At 39.1% G+C, this 22,895-nt stretch overlaps 1 protein-coding gene across 6 annotated transcripts in view; it reads left to right on the forward strand.

Annotated features, from left to right (window-relative positions):
* The first annotated feature begins 803 nt into the window (after positions 1-803).
* Positions 804-22,895, forward strand: part of EPHA5 (EPH receptor A5) — a 329,244-nt gene continuing 307,152 nt past the window's right edge. For all 6 annotated transcript variants that reach the window (XM_046657571.1, XM_046657573.1, XM_046657572.1 and 3 more), the window contains exon 1: positions 804-1,168. In XM_046657571.1, coding sequence (XP_046513527.1) covers positions 985-1,168 — 184 coding nt within the window. In that variant the 5' untranslated portion in view covers positions 804-984. The remainder of the gene's footprint in view (positions 1,169-22,895) is intronic.

Genomic DNA, 22,895 nt, shown 5'->3' on the forward strand with positions numbered 1-22,895 from the left:
CTAATTATCCGAGGAGGAAGACGCGCTTTTCCCGGAGACCGCTAGGCAACACTCACCACGGCAGCCTCCAGATTACTTCCCTCCGTGGGTGTGTGACTTCGTCTAAGCAACTCACACTTACAGTAGATTCTCACTGGCGAGGCTGCGAGCAGCAGAGGGCGGGAGAGCTGGGCAGAGGAGGGAGGAGGGTGGGAGGTGCAGAGCGGGGAGGCAGAGGAGACGACGGAGCTCCAGACACAGCAGGAGCGCGCCGTGGCGGTGCAGTCGCAACCTCGCCTTCCCAGCCGCGAACACGCCGCCTCCTTCCCAGCAGCGGGCCCCGCAGCTCCCGGCCGCCGCCGCCGGGTCCGCGCTCCTGTCGGCTCGCCACCGCCAGGACCTCCCCTCATCACACCCAGCCCGCCGCGATTTCCTCCTGCCAGCCAGCCTCTTGGAACTCTCGGGATCTTTTCCTTTGCTCGCCTCTTTCGTATTTTCTCCATCCAGTATTTTCTCAACTCGTTTTCCTCTATCCTGAGCCACAGTGCTTTTTTCTCTTTTTATTGAGGATTTCTATTGACTTAAAATGACTTGTCTTCCTTACCTTCGTGCGTTTCAGCCCTGAAGACTGAAAAGGAGGCTGTATTTTTTCCCCCTCAGTGGCACTTGAAGACCTCAATCCTTAAAAGTCTAAGAGGCAAAGGAACAGGACGCGGGACCTTCTGGAGACCCTTCAGTTCAATCCAGAACTGCACTAGCAACCATCACTAATATTTTATTTACCCCCCCCCCCCCCCCCGCCCCGCCCCCGGAGAGGAGGCAGAGAGGAGCGGAAGCAAACTTCAGCGGTCTCCGAGGATCCGTGGTTCCTGCATTTGGAGGAGCCCCGTGCCAGAAGGCGGAGGACCCCACGGGGAACGAGGAGGAGCCGCGAGCCTCCCCTGTCCCCTCTGCGAGGCCGGAGCCGTGGACTGAGCCGCGCGGGACAGCAGCGGCAGGGTGAAGATGCGGGGCTCGGGGCCCCGGGGTGCGGGACGCCTGCGGCCCCCGGGCGGCGGTGGCAGGAACCCCCCCAGCCCCCCTGCGTCTCTGGCCGGCTGCTACTCCGCCCCTCGCAGGGCCCCCCTCTGGACGTGCCTTGTCCTGTGCGCCGCGCTCCGGACCCTCCTGGCCAGCCCCAGCAACGAAGGTAGAGCGGGGGGGGGGGGGGGGGGGGGGGGGGGGGGGGACCGAGGAGACCAGGGGCGGAGGGGCGAGGCGGGGCCTGGAAGCGCGGGTCCGGGCAGGCGCTGGCCGCGGCTGCCGGGGACCACATCGCACTCCTCATCTCATCTCGAAGGAACATCCGTGGTCCGCTCTCGCTAGCCTTTTCGCTCGCTCCTTGCCCACTCGGGGTGCATTGTTTGACATGAGGGGCGGGGTGCTGGGCGAGGACCTGCCTGTGGACAGAGGCTGGTCGGGGGGCTGGGAAGTTGGAAGCTGGGGGAAAGAAGGGTCAGAGACCCGCGCCAGGAGGTTGGGTGCGGCTGGGTGTCACTGCAAGCGCATGGAGAAGTGACATTTCGGGCTGGAAGGAGTGGGAACTGCTTGAAACGCGGCGACAAGGATCTCAGAAGAGATCAGGCTTTTAGAAACCGTTATTCGAGGCCGGCGGTGGGAAATATTGTGGGGGTGGCTGGATGCTTTTATTTTGGGGGAAAGTGCCTTCTGGGAGCTGTTATTTAGGGCATCACCAGCTGCTATTCTGGGGTGGGTGGCAAGAGCTGTTACTTCTTGAGGGAAGGGGAGGGCGAAGGACAGAAGGCGCCCCACACTATAGGTTGCCCTTCACTTTGTGGGGCTCCTAGTCACACTGAGGCGAAACTGGAAGAAGGCGGGAAGGTGGGATGCCGCGGGAGGCGGAGGGGGTGGGGGAAGCGTCGTGCCAGGAAGTTGCTGCTGGAACCCCCCGAGGCACGTCTCTCTGGGTTTCCGAGAGGGAAAAGCCCGGCTCCGGCCAGGCACCGGATGCTGGAATCCCCAGCCCTCCTCCCCACCCCCAATCCTGCGCTCCGGACCCAGGAGACTGTCCCAGCCTTCCGCTGGGAGGGCAGAGCCGGCGCGCGAGCAGCACCTGCGCGGCGCTCGCTGCCCCGGGAGCCGAGCTCAGCCCCGCGGCCCGGCCCGCAGCGCTCGGCCGGCAGCCCGCGGCCTCCGGCCACCCCAGCCGCGCTCGCGGCTCTCACCCGGCTCGGGTGTCAGCTCTAGGGCGCATCCCTCTAGGGTGGGGGACAGCATCTCCAACCCCGATTAGGGCTACAAGAAGCGGTCAGCTCCACCGCGAAAACTCTACCCCCTCGGCTGGAAAGCTGAGGTTTCGATTTGGGGCTCCAGATGCCACGAGTGAGGCACAGCACCTTTAAAAATACCTCCTATTCCTGGGGCAGGGGACGCTGGAGCGGAAAGAAGCAGCCGCAGCCGCGGAGTCGTGTGTGTCCTCGTGACTTGCACGGGTTGTGTCTTGGCTGTAGGAGAAGGCGCTGAGCTGGATTCGGAGCGCTGCCAGCTCCCTGGGAACCGTGTGAAAGCAGGGCAGATCGAGACTCGCCACCCCACCTCATGAACTTTTCTCTTGGACCCCTAAATTTATTGTTTAAAATCTGATTTAAGGATTATATATAGCTCGCTCTATCAATCATCTATCTGTCTATCTATCTATCTATCGATCGATCTATCTATCCATCTATCTGCAGTCTCCCATGCTGAACCCAAGCAATCTGCATTTTTTCCCTTTCCCATAAAGTTGAAGAAGTGTTTTCTGAAGTCGTAGCCCTTTATTAACATCTCAGTTAGATTCATTGTGTTAGAAGTCCGGAGGATTATGGCAGGATTAGGAGTCTTTTTACTAACTGTTTTATTCCACTGAAAGGGGCACACTGGTTTGGATTTAAAGAGTAATAGTAATGTCATTTATCCTTTCGTGTTCCCATTATATTTCAGTTTTTTCCAGGTGTGATGGAGGAGGGGGCCTATGTAGAGATGGAAGGGAGTAGTAGCTCTTGGTTAGAAAACGGGAAGAAATGAAGTCTCAGGGAGGGTGACCCTGAATGGCAACAAGGGCCAGGACTGTGCAGGGAGGACGCAGAGGAAGGAAGAAATGAAGGGAAGCAAGGAAATAGCACCGGTCTCCTAAAGCGGTGTAAGCTGAGCTTGAACGTGCGCAAGGTAGACGGGCTGATATTACAGACTTCACCCCCACACGTAGTGCTGTGCCCACCCCAGCTAGTGGAACACACGGCAAACTCGGGCTACAGTGAGGTGGGGGTTGCAAGGGTCTAACCAAAAATGAGCGTGCCTTACCACGCAGTGCCCTGGAGATACGAAAAAGAAAAGCGAGTCTGCTGTTTAGGCACATTTCAGAACATGTCACTATTTTACTTAATTAGAAATAAAATCCCATTTATATATATGACTTCATCTCGTTCATTCCATCTCTGCCCAGCACAGTTTTCCATCCTTCCATTAGTATCAGCCCAGACCTTTATTTCTGTTCTTCTGTAAAATTTATGTTCTTCTCTTCTTTTTTGTTTCTCCATGATAGTGCTATTATAACAAGAATATATGAAGAAATTTACACCAGCAGTCAGTTTGTTTATTTATTTATTTAAAGATTCAGATTGGAGTTTTAAGTTTGTTTTTGATTGTTTCTGGAAGTACTTTGGAAGATCAGGGGCATAAAGATTTGATGTGTACACTGAATCCATTAATAACTTGCTCTTATATGCTTTGCTTTCTGCAAGCTATAGACTCTTAGTGATTTCCCAAACTGTAGTATGTATATGTATATATATTATAAATGTGTCTTAATATGAATGCTCCTATTATGCGAGGGAAAAATTTCAAGGCAGATAGAAATAAATGTGAGTTTACATTCATAACCGATATTCTACTCATTTTTTAAGTTTAACTTTCATAAACATAAATAAGCAGAATTGAACAGAAAAAGCCAAACATCTAGAATCTTGGATTGATATGAAATTCATGTCAGAATATGTTGGATCATAGATAATAAGAGGAAAATTTATTCTTTAGCCTGAATTCTAAGATAAGATGAATATTCTTTAGTTCTCTTGGCATATATATTAGGCATAAATTACATGTGGAAGAAACCTTTGAACTACAGTATAAAGCATAAAACTTTTTTATTATAAAATAATTCAGAGGCATATTTAGCAAAAAACTTATCTAAGATTGATCAGATAGGGCAAATATTAGCAAGTGTATCAACAAGTGAAAATTTTAAGAGATTTAATAAGTAAGGGAAGCATGTCCACTGCTATGAATATTGGAGGTGGCCCTGAACTTATTCAGTAACTGCCACTTTTTGCTGTCTGGAGATATATTTGTAAACAAGCATTATTTGACAAGTGCTTTTCGCAGCGGGGATTCTTGGCCAATTACTGCTGAACAGCCCTGCATTGAAAATGATTCACCCGCAGTGAATCAAGCTTAATTCATTGAAGCCACAGTCAATAATGTCCCAGGCAAGTGCTTCTGACAGTTGTCAGCAGTTTGTATTTGAAGTCTAGTTTCTTGTCTCTGAATGTTTTGTATGTTTAAGAAAGTGGGATGAAGGGGCTCTGGGGAAAAAGAAAACCTGCAAATGCACACACATAAGGGGAAAAAACTGGGGGCGAAACTGTTTGAAAAACAATTATAAAATTGTAAATGTTTTCAATGGAAAGGAAGAAAGTTTGTTTTAGGGTTTTTCTTGGTTTATAATAGGACCAGGCCCATAAAACAGATTGGACGACATAATAGATTTGTAAAACTAAATGGCTTTGTTTTGTGGCCTTGTCATCCTGTTGTAATTCACTTCCTTTTAGATAAAACAACAGGACCCCACAGAAAAGGGACAGTAAAATCATTCCCTCACCAGGACACTACTGAACAAAAAAAGAGAGCCATTACCCCTATTTGAATCATAGATTGTTGGAACTAGAAGGGAGCATGAGTTTTGGCCTTTTGCTTTATAAACTGTGAAAGGGGGCAGAAGGTTGGGTCTTGAAATTTTAAGCCTTTTTGGAGATGACAAAGACCTTCTTGGGTGTCAGGGTGATAAGTAAGAGGATTTCATTTCCTCATATAAGACAGAAGAGAGGACAATTCCTGCATTTACAATAGAAATTTCTCCCTCGATTGAAAATATTCTTGTTGTTATATGGTCACTTGTAAGTACTATTAATTCTTTCTTTCATCCCGCATAGGAAATAATTGGTATGGGAAAAAGCTTTGTCTTTTTATACTTAGAAATGCATTACTCACCATTATTTATATTGTTAATTCTCTGCTCTGCAAAATGTGACCGTATAGAGTACTTCTACACAAAATATCAAAATGACATGATATACCTTTTTGTAGACCAATATCCCCAAACTATTTAATTAAATATTAGACTTTTTCCAGTGTCACTACCATTGAGAAAATGACTATGCATTAATTATTTTCACTACATTTTTGTTGATTGACTTGACCACTTGAATCTCCTTTGTTTGGAGTGCTTTTTTTATGGATTTGTTTGAATGACTAATCAGTTTCTCTTTCATTTGGAAGAAACCTTTCCACCTTTGACTGTAGAAGTAGAGTGCAATGTGCATGATTATATTAAGTACCTATAGCTATTTTTTCTTTTATGATTCAAACTTGATATTCTTTTTTTAAAAACGGAAAATGTGTTCTTAGCATCCTGAAGAAATAACTACTGTGAAAAGTATTGATAACTCTCCATGTTTTATTTTTTCAATTTAAATTAGCAGATATATTCCATTTTACTAGTGAATACTTTGAATTTGTTAGCAGAAGTACTTAATTACTCAAAGATGATTATAGCATTTTTAACAATATTAAAATAGTTTTACAGTTGTTTTCATAAAGCATCAAAATTAACTGGTTTGAATAACCAGCCTTGCTTATTGATCATTAAAAATTGATTGCAATATTTGTCCTTTTTTTCCTTGTCAGAAAGAGTGAATTTTGACTTTAAAAGCAATATGAAAGCTAAAAATGTAAATTGTTATCTTAGAGACTCAGAATGATTCTTGCTGTTCTAATATCTCTGGTGAGTATGTATTTAGCTACAGAGCAGAATAGCTCTTACTGGTATGTTCTACCGGGTAAACACATACTTAGTTATTTTATCAAAATTGATATAATTAGTCCATTAAATAGTGATTTCTTCAAAGAAATTATCTTAGTCTATGCTGTATATAAACACACTTAATGGTATTTTCAACTTACATTAAAAAATTTATCATATGTTCTATCCCAGATGAAATGGTACACGTATGTTTCTGTGGGTGTATACACAGGTAGCTAAAAAGTAAAATGAGTTCTAAAGGCTTTGTAAACACAGATTAAATTGTTTCATATTATTTACAAGAAGTTTACTAATCTAGATCTTTAAAATAATAAACAAAATGGGTTTATTTGATATAGGAAATTGATAAATAACAGGAGAGCCTCTGATCTATTTGTAACAATTTTTAAAGCACTATATAGCTATTAGAAAACTGGACCACTTGATAGTTATTCACTGTGAAAATCTGTCTGAATTATTGGCTCCATTGGAATTGTTTACATCAAAATGTAAATGAGCCATTTTTAAGTATTTGAACTTCCAAAACAATTAGTATGAGTACTTAGGACAGTCTCCCTTTACCATATATTTACTTTTCCCTTTTTAGTTTCTGCCTTTCCAGACATTTGTTTATTCTCAGTTAATGAAATAGATTTTAAAGTGTTCAAACAAGACAAAAATTTTCTTTTGAACAAGAAAAACATGTTTGAGGATTTTAAATCCAAATTTTGGACAACAGTTCATTTCTGATAACACATTTATTAACATATGCAAGGTTTTGGAATGAAGAACTTTCCACAAAAATAGTAGGATCATTGATTCCATAAATTGTACTATGAAATAGCTATTTGTAAATTGAGTTACAAATAGACAGTGGTAGGGGTATTCTGGAGTAGTAAAACTTGATTGGAATTTACGTCTTTCTTCTGACACTGTGGACTTCACACATATGGGATTTATTCATTCCATTTATTCTGATCACATAAAATCAAGAGATGGCTCTAATTGAAAATTCTTACTACAGTAAAAATAGAGAACATTTAATTGATTTAAAATGTAATCCTAGCCAATGAATTTCATGAGAAATAGAGATTTTTAAGTTCCCTTTTAACTTCTTTCATTGCTATCTTTAAAAATTCTTAGCGAATATAATCTGTTAATGTAAAGCAAAAAATAAATAAATAAAATTTAAAAAGTTCTGTAAGGTACATAAGAATTTCAACTCTGGTGAAATGTGTGCTACTTTGTGGTCTTGCTCTTTTTTTGTTTTCTAAAAGCTCAAAGTTTTAATCTGGTATCTCTAATGAGAATCCTAGGTGTTACAAAGTCATAAAATAAAACTCTAATTTATTAGGTGCACCATGTGGAGCTTTTGAAAACTCTGTGGTTTAGCATGATGACATTTATTAACTGCTGTTTAATGTTAGTCTAATTTTTTGAATGATTTTTTTATCTTTAGTGATTTATAGAAACCAGGAGTCATTTCTGCTATTTAAAAATTGCCGGAAAATCCTCTAAAAAGTGTGTGAGCTTTGCCTTTAGAGTACCATTTACAATGAATTCCAGTGAAATAAAACTTAATAGGTTTTGTTCATAATTAAGCTTCATACGAGCTCTTCTTTCCCTATAGATTCCACAGCCTTTAGTCTCTGGTCAGTTTATGTGTTACTTTATTAATATCGTTTAGATTCTTTCTTAAACTATTGGAGAACATACGAAACTTTGATCAAAAACCAGCCCTAGGTAATGCATTCTTTCCTCTGGATCTTCCAGAGAGTCAGTGTTCCCATCTTTAACTGTTGTGTATTTATTAAGCAGAGTGCAGTAACTTGGCTGGATGTTGGTGTATGTGCCGTGGACATGTTTTGGGGTGTGTGGAAAGGTCTTGGTGAGGCTAGAAGAAAGAGTGGGGAAGGGGTGTCAAAGTGGCGTCACTGTGAACTTGATATTAATAAAAGTGCTTGGGTTTTATTTTTGATATTATTTTTAAAAAATACCATACCTACGCATTCACAGACACATATTCTAATTTTATATTTGTTTTAATATGACTCTGAAGATATAAATCCTAATCTAATAAAAAATAACTCTAGTTCATTTTATTTCATCCATTTAGTTTCTTTCTCTTTCTATTTCTCTGTAAACTCTACTGTTTCGTTGAGCCTTGCCAAATACTTGAGGTTTTAGACACCCCACAGATTAAATAATTGGGATTAAAGTGTCTGTGATGATTCTAATTCTGTTTTAGTTGCTGGACTGTTGCCCAGGCCATCTCCATCCGTCACACACTTCTTCAGTTCTAACTAAACTGGGCTCATAACTCTGTTAAGTAAATGATTCTGGTAAAAGAAATCAAAGAGCCAAAACCTGAGGGTTGAAATATTTTGCATATGCTTTGTGAGAAAATGCTCCTGCTTGGAAACATGTTTCAGGCTAAGTATTGGAAGATTTAGAGAAAATACAGTCTGTTCTTTTACTCAGAGATGGGTAGTGTCCTTTTCTCTTACAGTAATTTCACGCTCTTATTTTCGTCTGTCATATCTCCCTTCTCCTCACCTCCTCTTTCCCTCAATCCCCCACTCCCTCCTTCTCTTCCTTCCTTTCTCTGTCTCTCCCTCCATCCTGCCTCTCACCTCCTCTGTCAGACACTCCATTCATACAAAGTGAAAACAAGATGCCTTATGTTCCAATATTCCCAAGGAAGTCATGATTTCAATTTGAGTGATAAGGCAATAATTTTTCAAATCAATCACCGGACCCAGTCCTTAAAGAGTAGATTGTGTCAAACCAAGTCATACGATTTTTACTTAATTCATAAATCAGAAGTACAAGAGTTTAAGGTGTTTCTGTCAGTTTTTCATTTCTTGTGAGATAGCTCACTTGTTTACTTTGTGCTGGCTCTACCTTCCTGTTTCAGGATGCTTGTTAATGCCTTTTCTGTGGAAAGACAAACTCAGCAGGTAGATCTGGCTGGCACCAGTTCAGCCCACCTGTCCGGAGCCGGAGCTCTCTCTGTGAGCCAAATTCCAGCTTTCACCCTGGGCCCTCACCTTGTATGCTAGCTGGACAGGTGAGGCAGACTGCCCAGACTTGTGGAAGATGGCAGTGGACTCTTCTCCCTCAAGAGGTTCACGGGAGGCAGTGTAGTGATGGTGTGCTGAGTCTCCAAGGGGGTACAATCCGCCTTCCGAGAAAAGTAGGAAAATCTTGGAAACTGCTGTGTCTGAAGGATTTTAACCATGTCTGGTTTCAAGCCATCATTTTTTATTTCTCTGGAGGGGTGGGGGAAGCAAGAACAACAGCAGAACCATTTAATCTTGCAGATTTAGAGTCATTTTTGTATTAAGCCTGTGAAACAAATTAAGAAAAGGATTAAATGCTATGGAATTACAGAAAAATAAACAAACAAAAGAAACTTTTTGGCTTTGGAATTCAAAAGGAAACTGGTCTTGTTTTGTGTTGGGTTCTTTTGGCTGAACTCCATCACTTACCAAGTCTACGTTCTGTAGATACTCATTTAGTTATGATTATTATTATTTTACCTCAGTTCATTTGTCTGTAGTATGGTACTACATCCTTCACGTAACTGTTGTGGAGAACAAGCAAAATGAAACAATCTTCTAATTGGCAGAGCACCACACGAATGTAAGTTGTGGGAGTGTAGCTGATTACAGCTCTGCATAGTCCATGTATGGCCACACTTCACGTGCTGGGTGAGGATTAAGATGTAGGAAAGCACTGGGGGCAGCAGTTTTATGGATTTAAGCTGATATTATGTGAGGAAACTTCCTTAAGAAAAAGAATACAAAAATATCTTACTTTTGCCAATAAAACAGAATCATGAACTTAGTGAACACTTTACTAGTGCCTCAGTGGCAAGAAAGTGGCTCACATCATTGAGGGCCCTGCGGGTTAATTTTAATTAACTTCACAATTATTGTGCCTCTCACTGGGTAGTGAAGAATGGGGAGGTGTAAAGACCAGGAAACCAGCTCTGCCATGTATTGGTGGTGTGGTCTTGAAACATCCACCTCAGAATCCACATAAAGTGAAATATTCATGCACACTCATTGGGTTGTTGTGGAAATAAAATAATAATGTATGTTGCCTAGTAAAATTCCTAGAGCAAAGTAGATTTACAAAAGTTGTTAGCCCCTCAAATGGGGCATTTGAGATAAGATTTCACAATCACAGGTCATCAGTTCCTTGCATTGGGTGATTAAAGGGAATCTGCGACAGGAAAACAATCTAACAAAAAAAATTGCATATGCAGATTTTCCATAGAGCTATCCAAGATAAAAGTCCACTATATGATGGTGTCCTAATTTTCTGCTGGTTTCCTCATTATTTAATATTGAACACTGAATTGATTAGGAAAGAAAGGAAAACCCATGGCTACATGGGTTATAAATTTTGCATTTTACCTCATTATTTCCCAGGTAGAGGTCAGATGTTTCTTATTAGCCACAAACCATACTAAGAGATATCTTCAAATATTTTGCATATATTTAGTCCTAGCACATTATGTTATCAGTTTACCTTTTACATGCATAATCATTCAAATGATCTGCAAGATGCTGCTGAAAGTGGATAGTTGGGAGAATTAAGTCCTTAGAAGTTTCCTGAAACAAATGTCTGACACTATAATTTGACACGGCTGTTTCAGTCTGAAATATACCATTTTCTGACCTGTTCAGTTATATTCAGAATCTGAAATATTACTTAGAAGTATAATTGGGTTTTTATATTTTTAGAAAGATTTCTGTGAGGGCTTATCTTTTCTACAGATGTGAACAGAAACAGGTGTAAGGAAGTTTAGAATGTCTTGTATTTAGGTCTGCATGTGAAATGTATGTGTGTGTGTGTTTAGTGCAGGTACCTGTATACAGTAATTATAGCTAACATTCATCACTGACATACAGTATGCCAGACATTGTTCTAGGTAGTTTATATATATATATATTGATTTATTTTTCTCAAAACAAGCCTAGGACATAAGTATATTATTACTACTATTACTATAATAATAATTATTATTATTCCTATTTTACACATGAGGAAAGTGAGATAGGGCACAGTTAAATTACTTGTCCACAGCTACAGATCTGGAAGTGGTAGAAACTTGCATTCAGACCCAGGCAGCCTGACTTCAGCACAGCTTTTTTCAACTCTTCTGTGCTGAGAGAGCCTCTAGCTGAAGTTCTCCACGTAGCAACAGCCACACTTGCCCTCACCATCCAAATAAAGGCTCATTCCCCAAACAGTGGGAAGTACAATAAAAGTGCATACAGAAATTCGTGCGCAATCCTGGGGATATTTGCTTTCACGGTCACTCGTAGCTCCACTGTTTTTCCCTCTCACCAAATACTTAATCTGCTGCTTGTCATGAGACTTTTACCTACTGATTTACCACTCTGTTGACATTGCCCCTCTTCATTACCTAGAACCTCACTAGTATACGGCAAGATCTCTTCCCACACATTTCCTCCTTTCTGTTTCAGGCTGTATATTCTTTGCTTTTTAAATTGCTTTCTGTTGCTTCAGTATATAAGCACCCAGTTCTCAAGCCCTGGCCCAGGGTGCACTCTAGATCTAGCTTTGTGTACTCCAAGTTCCACTAAGAAACTCTCCTGAAAGTACTGCCTGTTGCTGAGCCCTACCCCTTGTTCCATTGGGAATAGAGGGCATTTGAAAATTCACTTTTGCCTTAAATCGTGATATTAATTTTTAGGCAATACTACTCGTAACAAGCGAAAGGACTAAAAGGTTCCATGGCAAATGTATTCACCTTTGGTCTCCTACCCAAGCCAACCCCTTGGGTGTTTTTTTTTTTTCTCTTTATATAGAAGCTTTGATTAAACATTTTATCATCATTTTTATGTAGTCTATATTATTAAAGTACTCTATAGTTTGCAAAATGTGCTAAGCTGCATTGTTCCACTAGAATCTCATTTAAAAAGCCTATAGGATGGATTAGACAAATTGTTGTTACAAATAAAGTCACTGAAACAGGAATGTTTGATTTATTAGAATATCAGAACTAGTTTTAAAGCTCAAGTCTTAAGACAGCAGAACCAGTGCGCCACTCCAGGAGGCAATGTGCGGAGCAGAGCTACAGTTAGCCAGGTCTGATCTTCCACATTATTCAGTGAGTATTTTTAATATTACTGTAAATGGAAAGACCAGAAGAAAAGCACTTGACTTCAGTTCAATTGCTCAAGCAGCCCTTGTTTACTCACCGGTAAACCCTTCAATGGCTCTCCAATGCCCTCCGGATAAAATCTGAACTCCTTGAGGCTGAGTACAAAGCTGACAGTGATTTGCTTCTGGCCCACCTCTCCTGCCACTTCCTTCCAGTCCCACACTCTGGGTCTGGTGGGGGAGGACTGCTCTCAGGGCAGCTGGATTCTGTGGCTCAGCAGGAAACAGCTCCTTCTTTTACCTGGGTAACTTGATCTTCGTGCCCAGGTCTGTAGGGTAAGATGTGCCCCAATTTCCCCAAGATTGTGTGTCTATTCCTATTCCATGTGTAGCAAGTCACTCTGAGCTATAATTGAGTTTTTCCTTGTTTGTACATTTCTGATATTTGATCAGAATAGAAACCACCGGACAAAGTAAAGGTTAACCAGAGACAAAGTTCTCTTCTGAACTGAGAATACCTTACTAATACGGATAGGATATTTGCCAACCAAAGCAAGTTAATGCCAAGAGAACTGGCAGTGGAACTTCTTTTGTTTTTTTTGCATTTACCAAATGCATCAATATGAAGAAAGCTTTGCCTGTCTGTAAACTCATTGAGTGCCAACCCCAAGGCCTGACACTCCATATGGAGTAATAGTAAAGTATGTTATACTCTGTAAATTTATATTTAATGAAGGAATGTTATAAAATAACTTCTTCATTTCTTTAAAGACACTGCTTTTAACCACACTCAATTTTACCTCATTACTGTTTTGCTAGTAAAGCTAATGCAGCTTTTTTCCTAAATTCATAACTAATAGAGTTTAGGATCTCTAGTATTAGAGAACCTCTTCCAAATTGAGAAGTAGCCAACTGAAAGGTTGTATGATTTATTTTAGATTTATCAAAAGTGTCAATGAGAAGAAAGTTCTACTGAGATGAACAAACCATTAGCAAGTAAATAGATATGCTGTGGCACTATCTCTTCATGGTTAATCAATGACTGCTTTTTTTTTCAGCCCTCTTATGCTAAATTCTCAGAATTCATATGACTTGTGCCACTATCAGCCAGCACAAAATAGTTTTTTCTGCTTTAAGCTTGACTTAATTTTGCCTCTAGAAAAACAATGACTATAAAACATCTGCTTCTTAATGGTTTAAATTTCTTGGGAGGGGATAGATTTACTCTTTTATTTGTTCTAGATTCCCTAGATTATTTAGACTGTCACTTACTTTATGAGGCACTTTAGATTTACAACTTGGTGTAGGAGCTCTTACCATTGCAGGGAAAGTAGCAGGAAAATGGATGCCATCAACCATGTGAATAGAAGAGCCTTAAAGAATAGATTTATAAAGGGGAAAATTTCAAATGTAATGATGATGGCTTTTTAAGTATAGTTTGGTTAATGTCTGGTTAGTGGGTTTAATTCTAACCAATGTCTGGTTAATGTATTTAATTAACTATCCCTCTTGAACATATTTTTATTTACTCTAAAAATTCTAACAAATCTATCAGAAATATGGGTGGGTTAATATATTCTATTGAACTGAGAATTCTTTGAACTGAATCTTTGTCTAGATGGGAGGGATAATAATGCTAACTGCTCTGAAGACTATCACTGTGTAATCTCCTTTAATTCTTTAAAAAAACCCTGTGAGATGAATATCATTATTCCAGTTTACTGGTGGGAGATTGGGTTTGGGAGAAATTAAGTAACTTGCATTGAGTCACATAACAAATGTATTGACAGGATAGGAACCAGGTGTTTTTGGTGCTGAAGCTCTTGGTTGCACCCCTATGCTCGAGATTACATTTATCTACATGTACTTAGTGTTGTGACTTGTATTTTATTCAGGCGTACCATCTCTCAAGGAAGGAATCATGTTTTGTTACAAAAATCACATTTTATAATAAAATCAGTTAAAATGAGAATAGTACAAATATAAGCAAAGTATACAGGAATGTGGAAAACTTATATCAAGAAAATCTCACCATCATCAATGCTAAAGCAATTGAATAGACAACGTAGGTATAAGCTTTCAGTTCCACGGTTCTCATTTCCTGGCAGAAAACCTGTCAGTTCATCGGGAAAAATCTTTTTTTCCTGACTCTGGAGTTTGAGAGAAGCTGGTCACAAGGTCTTTGTGTTTGGGGTATTGAACAATGTCATGAATATTATTCTTAACAATTTTGAAAATATGCAGAACTGATTTTCATCTAATAGGTTTTTAGATAAATCATTGTTGAAAGCCAAGGATATAATACTAGAAGTGGTTTTCAAACTCTTTTTTTTTAATCAGTAGAAACTCTCATTCAAAAGAAATCACAGTGGAAGCCCAATACATGAAGCAGATAACAACAGAGTTATTGGGTTTCCTGGCTCTGTTTTTACCTCCTCCCTTCCTTCATCTGCTCGTGCCTCTGAGACATCTCTTTGGAACCACAGGGGCCATTGTGAACTCAGTGTGAAAACCACTGTGTTAAAATATAAAAAGGAATGTTGTATAGAAGATCAGTGTGCTATTATCCTGACTTGTAACTTTCTAACTGTCTAGCTAAAAAACAAATTATAATGTGTGGTAAAGTTTATTTTGAACCAATGGTTCCTAACATAGAAGCACTCATCAGAGCTAACCTCAGAATATTGTTAAACCTACCATGTCTGGACTCTCCTAGACTCATTGAATCAAAATTCATTAAAACAAGATCCGTGGAAATCTGTAAGTTTAGAACTTAGGAATTTGCAGAATTATCCATAAATAATTCTGACTTTTATTACTGTGTAAGAACTTAGAACAGAGCTCCTCAAAGTGGAATCTGTGGTCTAGGACTGGTGCTGGTCTGCATAGGTATCAATACAAACACTAAGAGTTAGTTTTTTCCACACTTTCATTGAAATTTTGACATTGCCACAACAATGCAACCATGCGATAGGTAGATTCGCCTCATTGAACAGGTCATAGCCCAGTTCTAATGTTATCTGATTTGAATTAAATGAGTATAAGAATCATTTTGGTGGTGGGGACTTTCTAAGATACAGTCTTCTGGGCTTCACCTGATATCCTAATTTTGTAAGTTCTAGAAGGAGCCAATGGGTCTACATTTTTAAAAAGCACTGCAGGTGATTCTAATGCAGGTGATGGGAACACTACACTTTTAATAAACATTGAGTATGCATATCTATGTATCTATGTCTGTTGTTGTTCATAGAGTTTTCTTTTTTTGTATGTGTGAGGAAGATTGGCCCTGAGCTAACATCTGTTGCAAATATTCCTCTTTTTGCTTGAGGAAGATTGGCCCTGAGCTATAACATCTGTGCCAATCTTCCTCTATTTTGCATGGGATGCTGCCATAGCATGGCTTCACAAGCAGTGCCAGGTCCATGCTTGGGGTCAGAATCTGCAAACCCCAGGCCACTGAAGTGGAGCATGTGAACTTAACCACTACGCGTCATAGAGTTTTCATGGCCAGTTTTTTTTTGTAAGTGGGTGGCCAGGTCCTTCTTCCTAGTCTGTCTGTTTGGAAGGTCTGCTGAAACCTGTCCATCATGGGTGACTGCTGGTATGTGAAATCCCAGTGGCATGGCTTTCAGCATCACAGAAACATGTAACCACCACAGTATGACACCCTACATACGGGTGGTGTGGTTCCCTGACTGGAAATGAACCCGAACCCCAGCAGTGAGAGAGCTAAATATTAACCACTAGACCACCAGGACTGTCTATCTATATCTACATATGTGTGTGTATGGGTATATCTATCTATATGACTCATATATATGACTAACACTCAGAAAATGCTATAGAAATGTTTTCTATTATTAATCTCAAAAAGGAGAATATGAAAATGTGCTAAGGCTAGAGGTAATGTATATTATTATCACATAAAATTATGCCCAATAGGAAAATACAAGATGTTACAGAGTTGTAAAAGCAAATACCAAAATGCAAAGGAAAAAAATTTAGGTATGGTTTGATGTATAATCAATGATAGAACTGTTGATGATACCAGAATTGATCCTCAAAGTGTATGCTTTGATTAATATTGCCCCTTTACATCCCTAAATAACATTAAATTCATTTTGAATGCATTCATATATATCCCTAAGTGCCAAATGTTAATTCAGATACTTATACCCTAAGAGAGTCTGACTTGAGGGATATGGAAGTGTTATTTCACAGGTAATATAAATTCAAGCAACTGCCTATTCTCAGAGCCAAGCAATTGGAAGGATGAACAATCAGCAAAATACTTTCTGTTTCATTCACTGATGTATCCCCAGGGCCTAGAACAGTGCTTGGTACTTAAGCAGATGCTTAATAAATATTTGTTGAATGAATGAACTTTCCTTCATTGCAGGTGTCATATTCCATAGAACTTGAATAAAAGTTAAGGCAGTGAGCTAAACTTTTTCCTCAGTTATTTATATATTATCTGTATTATATAGGATTGTATTAGATTGTAGATAATAGAAAAACTGTCCCATAGTGACTTAAAATGTAGAGGGCATTTTAAAAAAGTATTTAAGAAAGAAGTTTCAGGGTACATGTTGTGGATGGCTTCAACGGCTTATTGATGTCAGGACGGGAATCATCGTGACTTTTTTGGCCTTACTTTTAAGCTTGTGGTCTCACGGTTGCAAGAAGGCTGATGCATTTCCAAGCATCACAGCCAGTTCTGAACAAGAAGGGAAAGAGAAGAGCCAAGAGTTATGTCAGCTGCACTATTCCTTAAGCTAGGATAATGAGACTTTCCCAGAAACTGGCGAGCAGATTTCTGTTTATATCTCATTGGCCAGACCTATGTAACAAGGCCACCAGAATTGGTGGAGGCTAAGATAGTAGAAATATGATTATCATTATTGGCTAAGGCCAGTCATGACCCATTGTCTGGTGCTAGGCACATTGCCACTGCAAACACAAGTGAAATTCTGATACCAAGGAAGGAGAAAAGATATGAGTAATTAGTAGGCATAAAACAGCCTCTGCCACAATCTCATAGAAAAGTGAAAGTATTTTTATTTTACTTTCTTTTCTTTCCCTTTTTTATACTTTGCAAAAGGAGGAATAGCTACTGAGGTTAGAGTTTGACCAAAGATATATTTTTGGCACCAGGATGACTAGGCAAAAATGATTGTTATTAGATCATCAATCTTGTATGCTGTTATGATACATAATTCACTGTATTTTAGTGACTGACTTAAAAACTACTTTCCTGCTCTCATGAATGTTGCTAGCTATTTTCAGATGGATAGTTAGAGCTGGGTACCAAACTGTTTATCTTCACCTACCTCAAATTATTAGGCACAATATTTGTTCAAAATTATTAGCCACAGTATTGCTTTATATTTTGACTAGTTTTTGATGACAAAGCATTATCCAAAGATATCTTGTAATATATATTTTTTTCTGTTTTAGATATCAAAGAAAGATTATGTAGGGTTTACATCAGAGTTAAGTTTTAACTAAGCTGCAACACTGACATGCGGATAATGATTCATTACCAGCAAAAATTTGGATTCCTTCTCATTTTACAAAAAGGGCTAAGAGCCACCCAGTTGTTTGCTCATTTTTGGAAATGCCATCACCTTAAAATACAGACTGTGAATTTGTGCAAGTTTCTGTCTGTTTTAGTTCATGTTCAGGTCTAATCATCATTTATCCTACCTTGAAGCTAGAGAGCTAATGATTACATAGATTGTTTTGCAGTTTGGTATATTTCAATCAAGCATTAGGGGTAATTAAGGACTGGGGTAAGGCTTCATTCAAAACAAAGAATTAGCCGTGCATACATTTTCTGTTCTATTTTTATGTGTTTTTTGATATAAAAGGACAAAGTATATTTGGACTAATGTATGCCCTGTTTTGCCCCAATTAACATGCTTAAAGCATAATGAACAACAATAAAAAGTTAAGAAAAGAGGATTCATCTTTACTTTGTTGCTTATCCTTTTGATTTCTGGGATCTTGCAACTTATTTGAATCTTGCTGGAAATTTGACACTAAACTGTGATTTCCCCAAGAAAAATTGGTATCTTCTCCGTTTAGATTCATATATCTGAAGATTTTATCTTATATACAGTGCTGTTAGAACGTTATGATAAATGCTGGGTTCTGTAACATTCTATTCACAATTCATTGATTTAGTAAACTCTTTGATATACAAGAGTTACCAGTTTCCAGGGAGCGTACCTTTGGATTCCGCTAGTCCAACACTGGGGCAAGTGCGATAGAGAAGAAAGAGCAAGAGCTTTGGAGTTAGATAGACTTGGATTTAGATTCCAGCGGTTTGTTTATTAGCTCCGGGACCTTGGACGACTGCCCTACTTAGCTTTTCTCCATTTCAATTTCCTTATCAGTAAAATGGGGAAAACAACATACCAAAGGATTATTGTTAGGATTAAATGATACAATGTATATTAAGTACAGACACATATAATTTTGTTAGTTTCAACCACTGATATTACAGATATGAGAACTGAGACCCTTAAAGTAAAATCACTTCCACAAGCTCACAGAGTAGCAAGCCAGAACCACAGGACCAGTGAGTATTCTCTGTGCTGTGAACCATTCTCACACTGAATTTATTTCAAGTGTTGAGCATTTAGACTATCTTGTAAGGAACGGCTTCATATGTTATCTATATACATTGCGGTATGGAACTCAGTAGGTATTAAATGAATGTATCCTGTGATGTGACGATTTTCAAGCCTGTTATTTCATCTGATGTTGACTTTTCTCTTTAGAATAAAATCAATCCGTAAAATTTGACAAATTTGGTTACCACATCTGACACTGCAGCCCCTGAAAACCATACGGTTTTGCTCTTTTTATGCCATGTATCCTGTGAATGTAACAGACTGCTCATTAGTCATAATTTAGCTGTCAGTGGATTTCAATGCTACCTTTGCCTAAACACTGTATGGACTAACCAGTGGATACTAATTCTGAATTCCTCTTTACCATCTCCTTCAGTTCACAATTTTAGAGACTATTATCAATTCAAAATATTTAGTATATATTTCTGACTGATTTTTGCTTCCTTCATCATTATATGCTTCATGGTATTAATATTCTACTGCTTAATTTTCAAAGAGCAGTGGCTAAAACTTCTTTGTTCATGGTGATGAAAATATTTTGAAACAAAATGAAAAAGGAACAAACAGAACAAAATGAGCAAAGATGAAAGTATTTTGAAACAAACATTTGAAGGAAACGGTTGTTCTTCACAGTCAAAAATTAAGCATAATATTTTAAAGAATGAAGCAAAAATCATCTCTCTTAGATATCACTTCAAAGGTAAATACTCTGAGAATTTAAGTGACTCAGATGGGAACACCATTGGAATGCTATAAGTAGGATTTTGGAAGCGTCAGGACATGATGGAAGGAGAGCTGACACTGGAATAAGGGAGATTGGAGTTTGCCTTCAAATTCTGCCATTTAGCAGTTGTATCAGCCAGCATGTCTTCCTCTGCAAATAACAGTGAATCATATCCTCTCTGGATTAAGCAATAAAATTGATTTTCTCCCACCTAACAGAAAGTCCTAAGAGAGGCAAGTTTCAAATTTAGATGGATTAGCAACTCTCTGATATAATTTGGAACCAGATACTTCCCATCCCTTCACTCTGCCAACCTTAATCTGTAGGCTTTGCTCTCCTGCTGATTCTACTTATTTTCTCTAGATGGTTGCATCAGTTCCAGGAAATACTCCTGTTCCAAGGCAGCCAGGGAGTTTCCTTTTCTACTGTTTTCTTCTCAAAAACCCCTTTCCCTTGCAGAACACCTTCACAGTTCATTGGACAGAACTGATTCAATAGTAAGAACACCTAATTGGAACTGAAATAAGTTCAGTATTGCTAAAATGTGGAAAGAGAAGGAAGGGAAAATCTGAATGAAACTAAAGAAGAAAATAGAGACCAATCCTGCAAGGATTAGCTTAAGAGCAGTAAGACACAACTCAAGGTTTGAAGTAGGTGAGTGACATGATCATATTCGTGACTTAGAAAGATCATTCTGGAGCAGTATTTTAAAGAAATTGCCAAGAACCATGCCTCTCTACTGAGCAAACACTTAGGAGATTTTTCAAGTTAAGAATTATGGCAAGGATTTGGCCGGACTGCTTATGTGGTAGAATGAAACACAGCAGGCAGTGCTGAGGGTTATGTACAGAATATAGGTAGAATTGGTGGGATTTGGTCACTGATTCACTGTGGGGATTAGATGAAGGAAGATGAAGCTGACTCACAGATTTCTCGATAAAACAACTAGGAGTGTGGCATTGCATTCACTGAAATAGGAATCTTAGGGGGAGGGTTTTTTTTTTTTTTTTTTCTTGGACAAGGAAGATACTTTTTTCATTTTGGGACAGGCTGAATTTGGGATGACTACATGTCATGAATGTGTTAATAACCAGCAGGAAGTTCTACAAATTGATAAGAATTTCAGGATTGGGAAATGGACAAGACATATAGATTTGGGGGTCATTAACATTTACATTATAACTAAAGACTTGGAATTTCATAAGTTCTTCTAGAGCGATCTTTACATAGGGATATAAGCTACTATCACCGTTAAAACCAACCAACCAAGAAACAAAAAATAAATATATTATCCATTCTCCATCATAAATAGTCTGATTCAGTACAGATAGACTGACACCAAGACATTTATTCTTTCAAAACGCTTCTTTTTTTAATTTGATGTTAAGTCCTAGATGAGAATCACTGGTGTAGAGTGAGAAATAAAGACAGTACAAAAATAGAGCATTGTTCAAAGCTAAGGCTTCAAAAGTTGGTACAGAAAGAGTAGTTTATAATGGAAACAAGTAACCAGAGAGATAGAAGAAAACCACAGAAATATGTTGTCATTGAAACTAAAGGGTGAGAGTCCTTGTCCATGGGAGTCATGGCCAAATGCTGCCAAAAGATAAGGCAAATTAGGAACTCAGAGCTACATGATTGTCACTAGTGAACTTTATAGCAGAAGTTTTGGTAGAATGTTCAGTTTGAAGCCAGATTGCAGTGGGTTAGATGAAGAGCGAAGCGTATATACAGAAAGAGATCGAGGTATTGACAACTCATTCAGTAATCTGAGTTTAGAAGAGGACATTAGCTAGAAAAGAGTGTGGGGTTTATTTTTTAATATTTTTTAACTAAAAATTTACAAAATCCTTTGTGCTTAATGTGTGAAAGAATTGATTTCCCAAAGATAGTAAATTTGTCAGGTAATGTTGATGGGCCATTTGAAGCCACTGTTAATTTATAATGGAATCAATCTCCTTTGTTGTGTTTTTTCTCAAGCAGTGTTCAGCAGCCATGGCTCTTATAAAAATAAAGTAGATCCATTCATGATTAGGGTTTAGTTCATGGCCTTTGGATATCCAGGGAGATAGGTGACTGTAATCAAGGTGTGTAATGTCCAGGCTCTAAGTAAGGGAGGGACTTGGTTGTGGGACGCCATAAGCAGAGCTCATGTTCTGTCATGCAGGCCTCAGATACTGCTCCCAGTTTTCCTCCTTGATTTCCCTGCTGGGGGTCTGAATGGAGCTGCAAGCTTTCAGTGTTCTTTTGAGCCTATAGGTTTGTTGAGATGATTAAATGAAAAAACATATATAAGTTGCCTCTTAGAGTGCCTGATACGTAGTAAGCATTGAATAAGTTCCTTTCCCCAAATTTTTATTTCTTCTTTCTAAAAATGATTATATAGACAGGTTGCTCAGAATTGGAAAATAAATGAATACTCTCCTACTTATTGTCTATGGAAATACAATCAGTTATAGATTCTTGCCTTCAAGGAAAGGGATGCCAGAAATCTATGTAACCCCCTAAACCTATAACATAATTTTTACTAAATTTACAAATTGAGTTTTCCAATGGGAAACACATGTCCTCTTTCCTTGCACTCATTTTATCAACTGTTCTTTGTTCCCTGCAGCAGTTGTCAAATTATAAAATTTAGCCTGGAAGCAAGAAATCACATCTGCACAGAATGGGACCATGGAGAGAGGCTGGACAGCTGTATATCTGGGGTTTGTTCTCACAGATTAGTTGAATGTGTGCTGTAACTGAATCCAGTATCTTTTCTGATATTGTTAAATGGAAATCAATAGGCAAGCATCCATCAAAATTCTACTGTATGCAATGGGACTTTGATTCAATGCCTTTAGAGGAAGAGAATTCCATCCTCTGCTGCTAATTCAAATTATTCTGTCTTCACACTGTGGGGGAGATCCAACTACCGTTATAGTTGTGTTTGTTTCTTAATGCAAAGATCATGGGAAAAACAGAAATAATAGTAAGAGTAAGAATACGCTGGCTCTACTTTCCCTTCATGTCATCAAGGGTCACAAATTCTCTCAAGACTTGCCCACTGCTGATGGTGGAATGGAGGATCTTTGAGCTGTCTTTCGACTCTTCAAAGGCTCAAAACGCATCTTTTTCCTGGAGAATCCAATAAAATTTTTCTGCTTTTTATGACTAATATGAGCATGATGTTAAGGAGGAAGCAGCAGAGTCAAAGTGATACACAGCAAGTTATGAATATTCGAAAGTTATAATCATTGAAAAGCATATTTGTATTATTAACTCGAATTAACATTTGTTAGGATCTGTAAAGTTG

Source organism: Equus quagga, chromosome 3 (assembly GCF_021613505.1).
Source record: "Equus quagga isolate Etosha38 chromosome 3, UCLA_HA_Equagga_1.0, whole genome shotgun sequence".
Taxonomy (NCBI): Eukaryota; Metazoa; Chordata; class Mammalia; order Perissodactyla; family Equidae; genus Equus; species Equus quagga.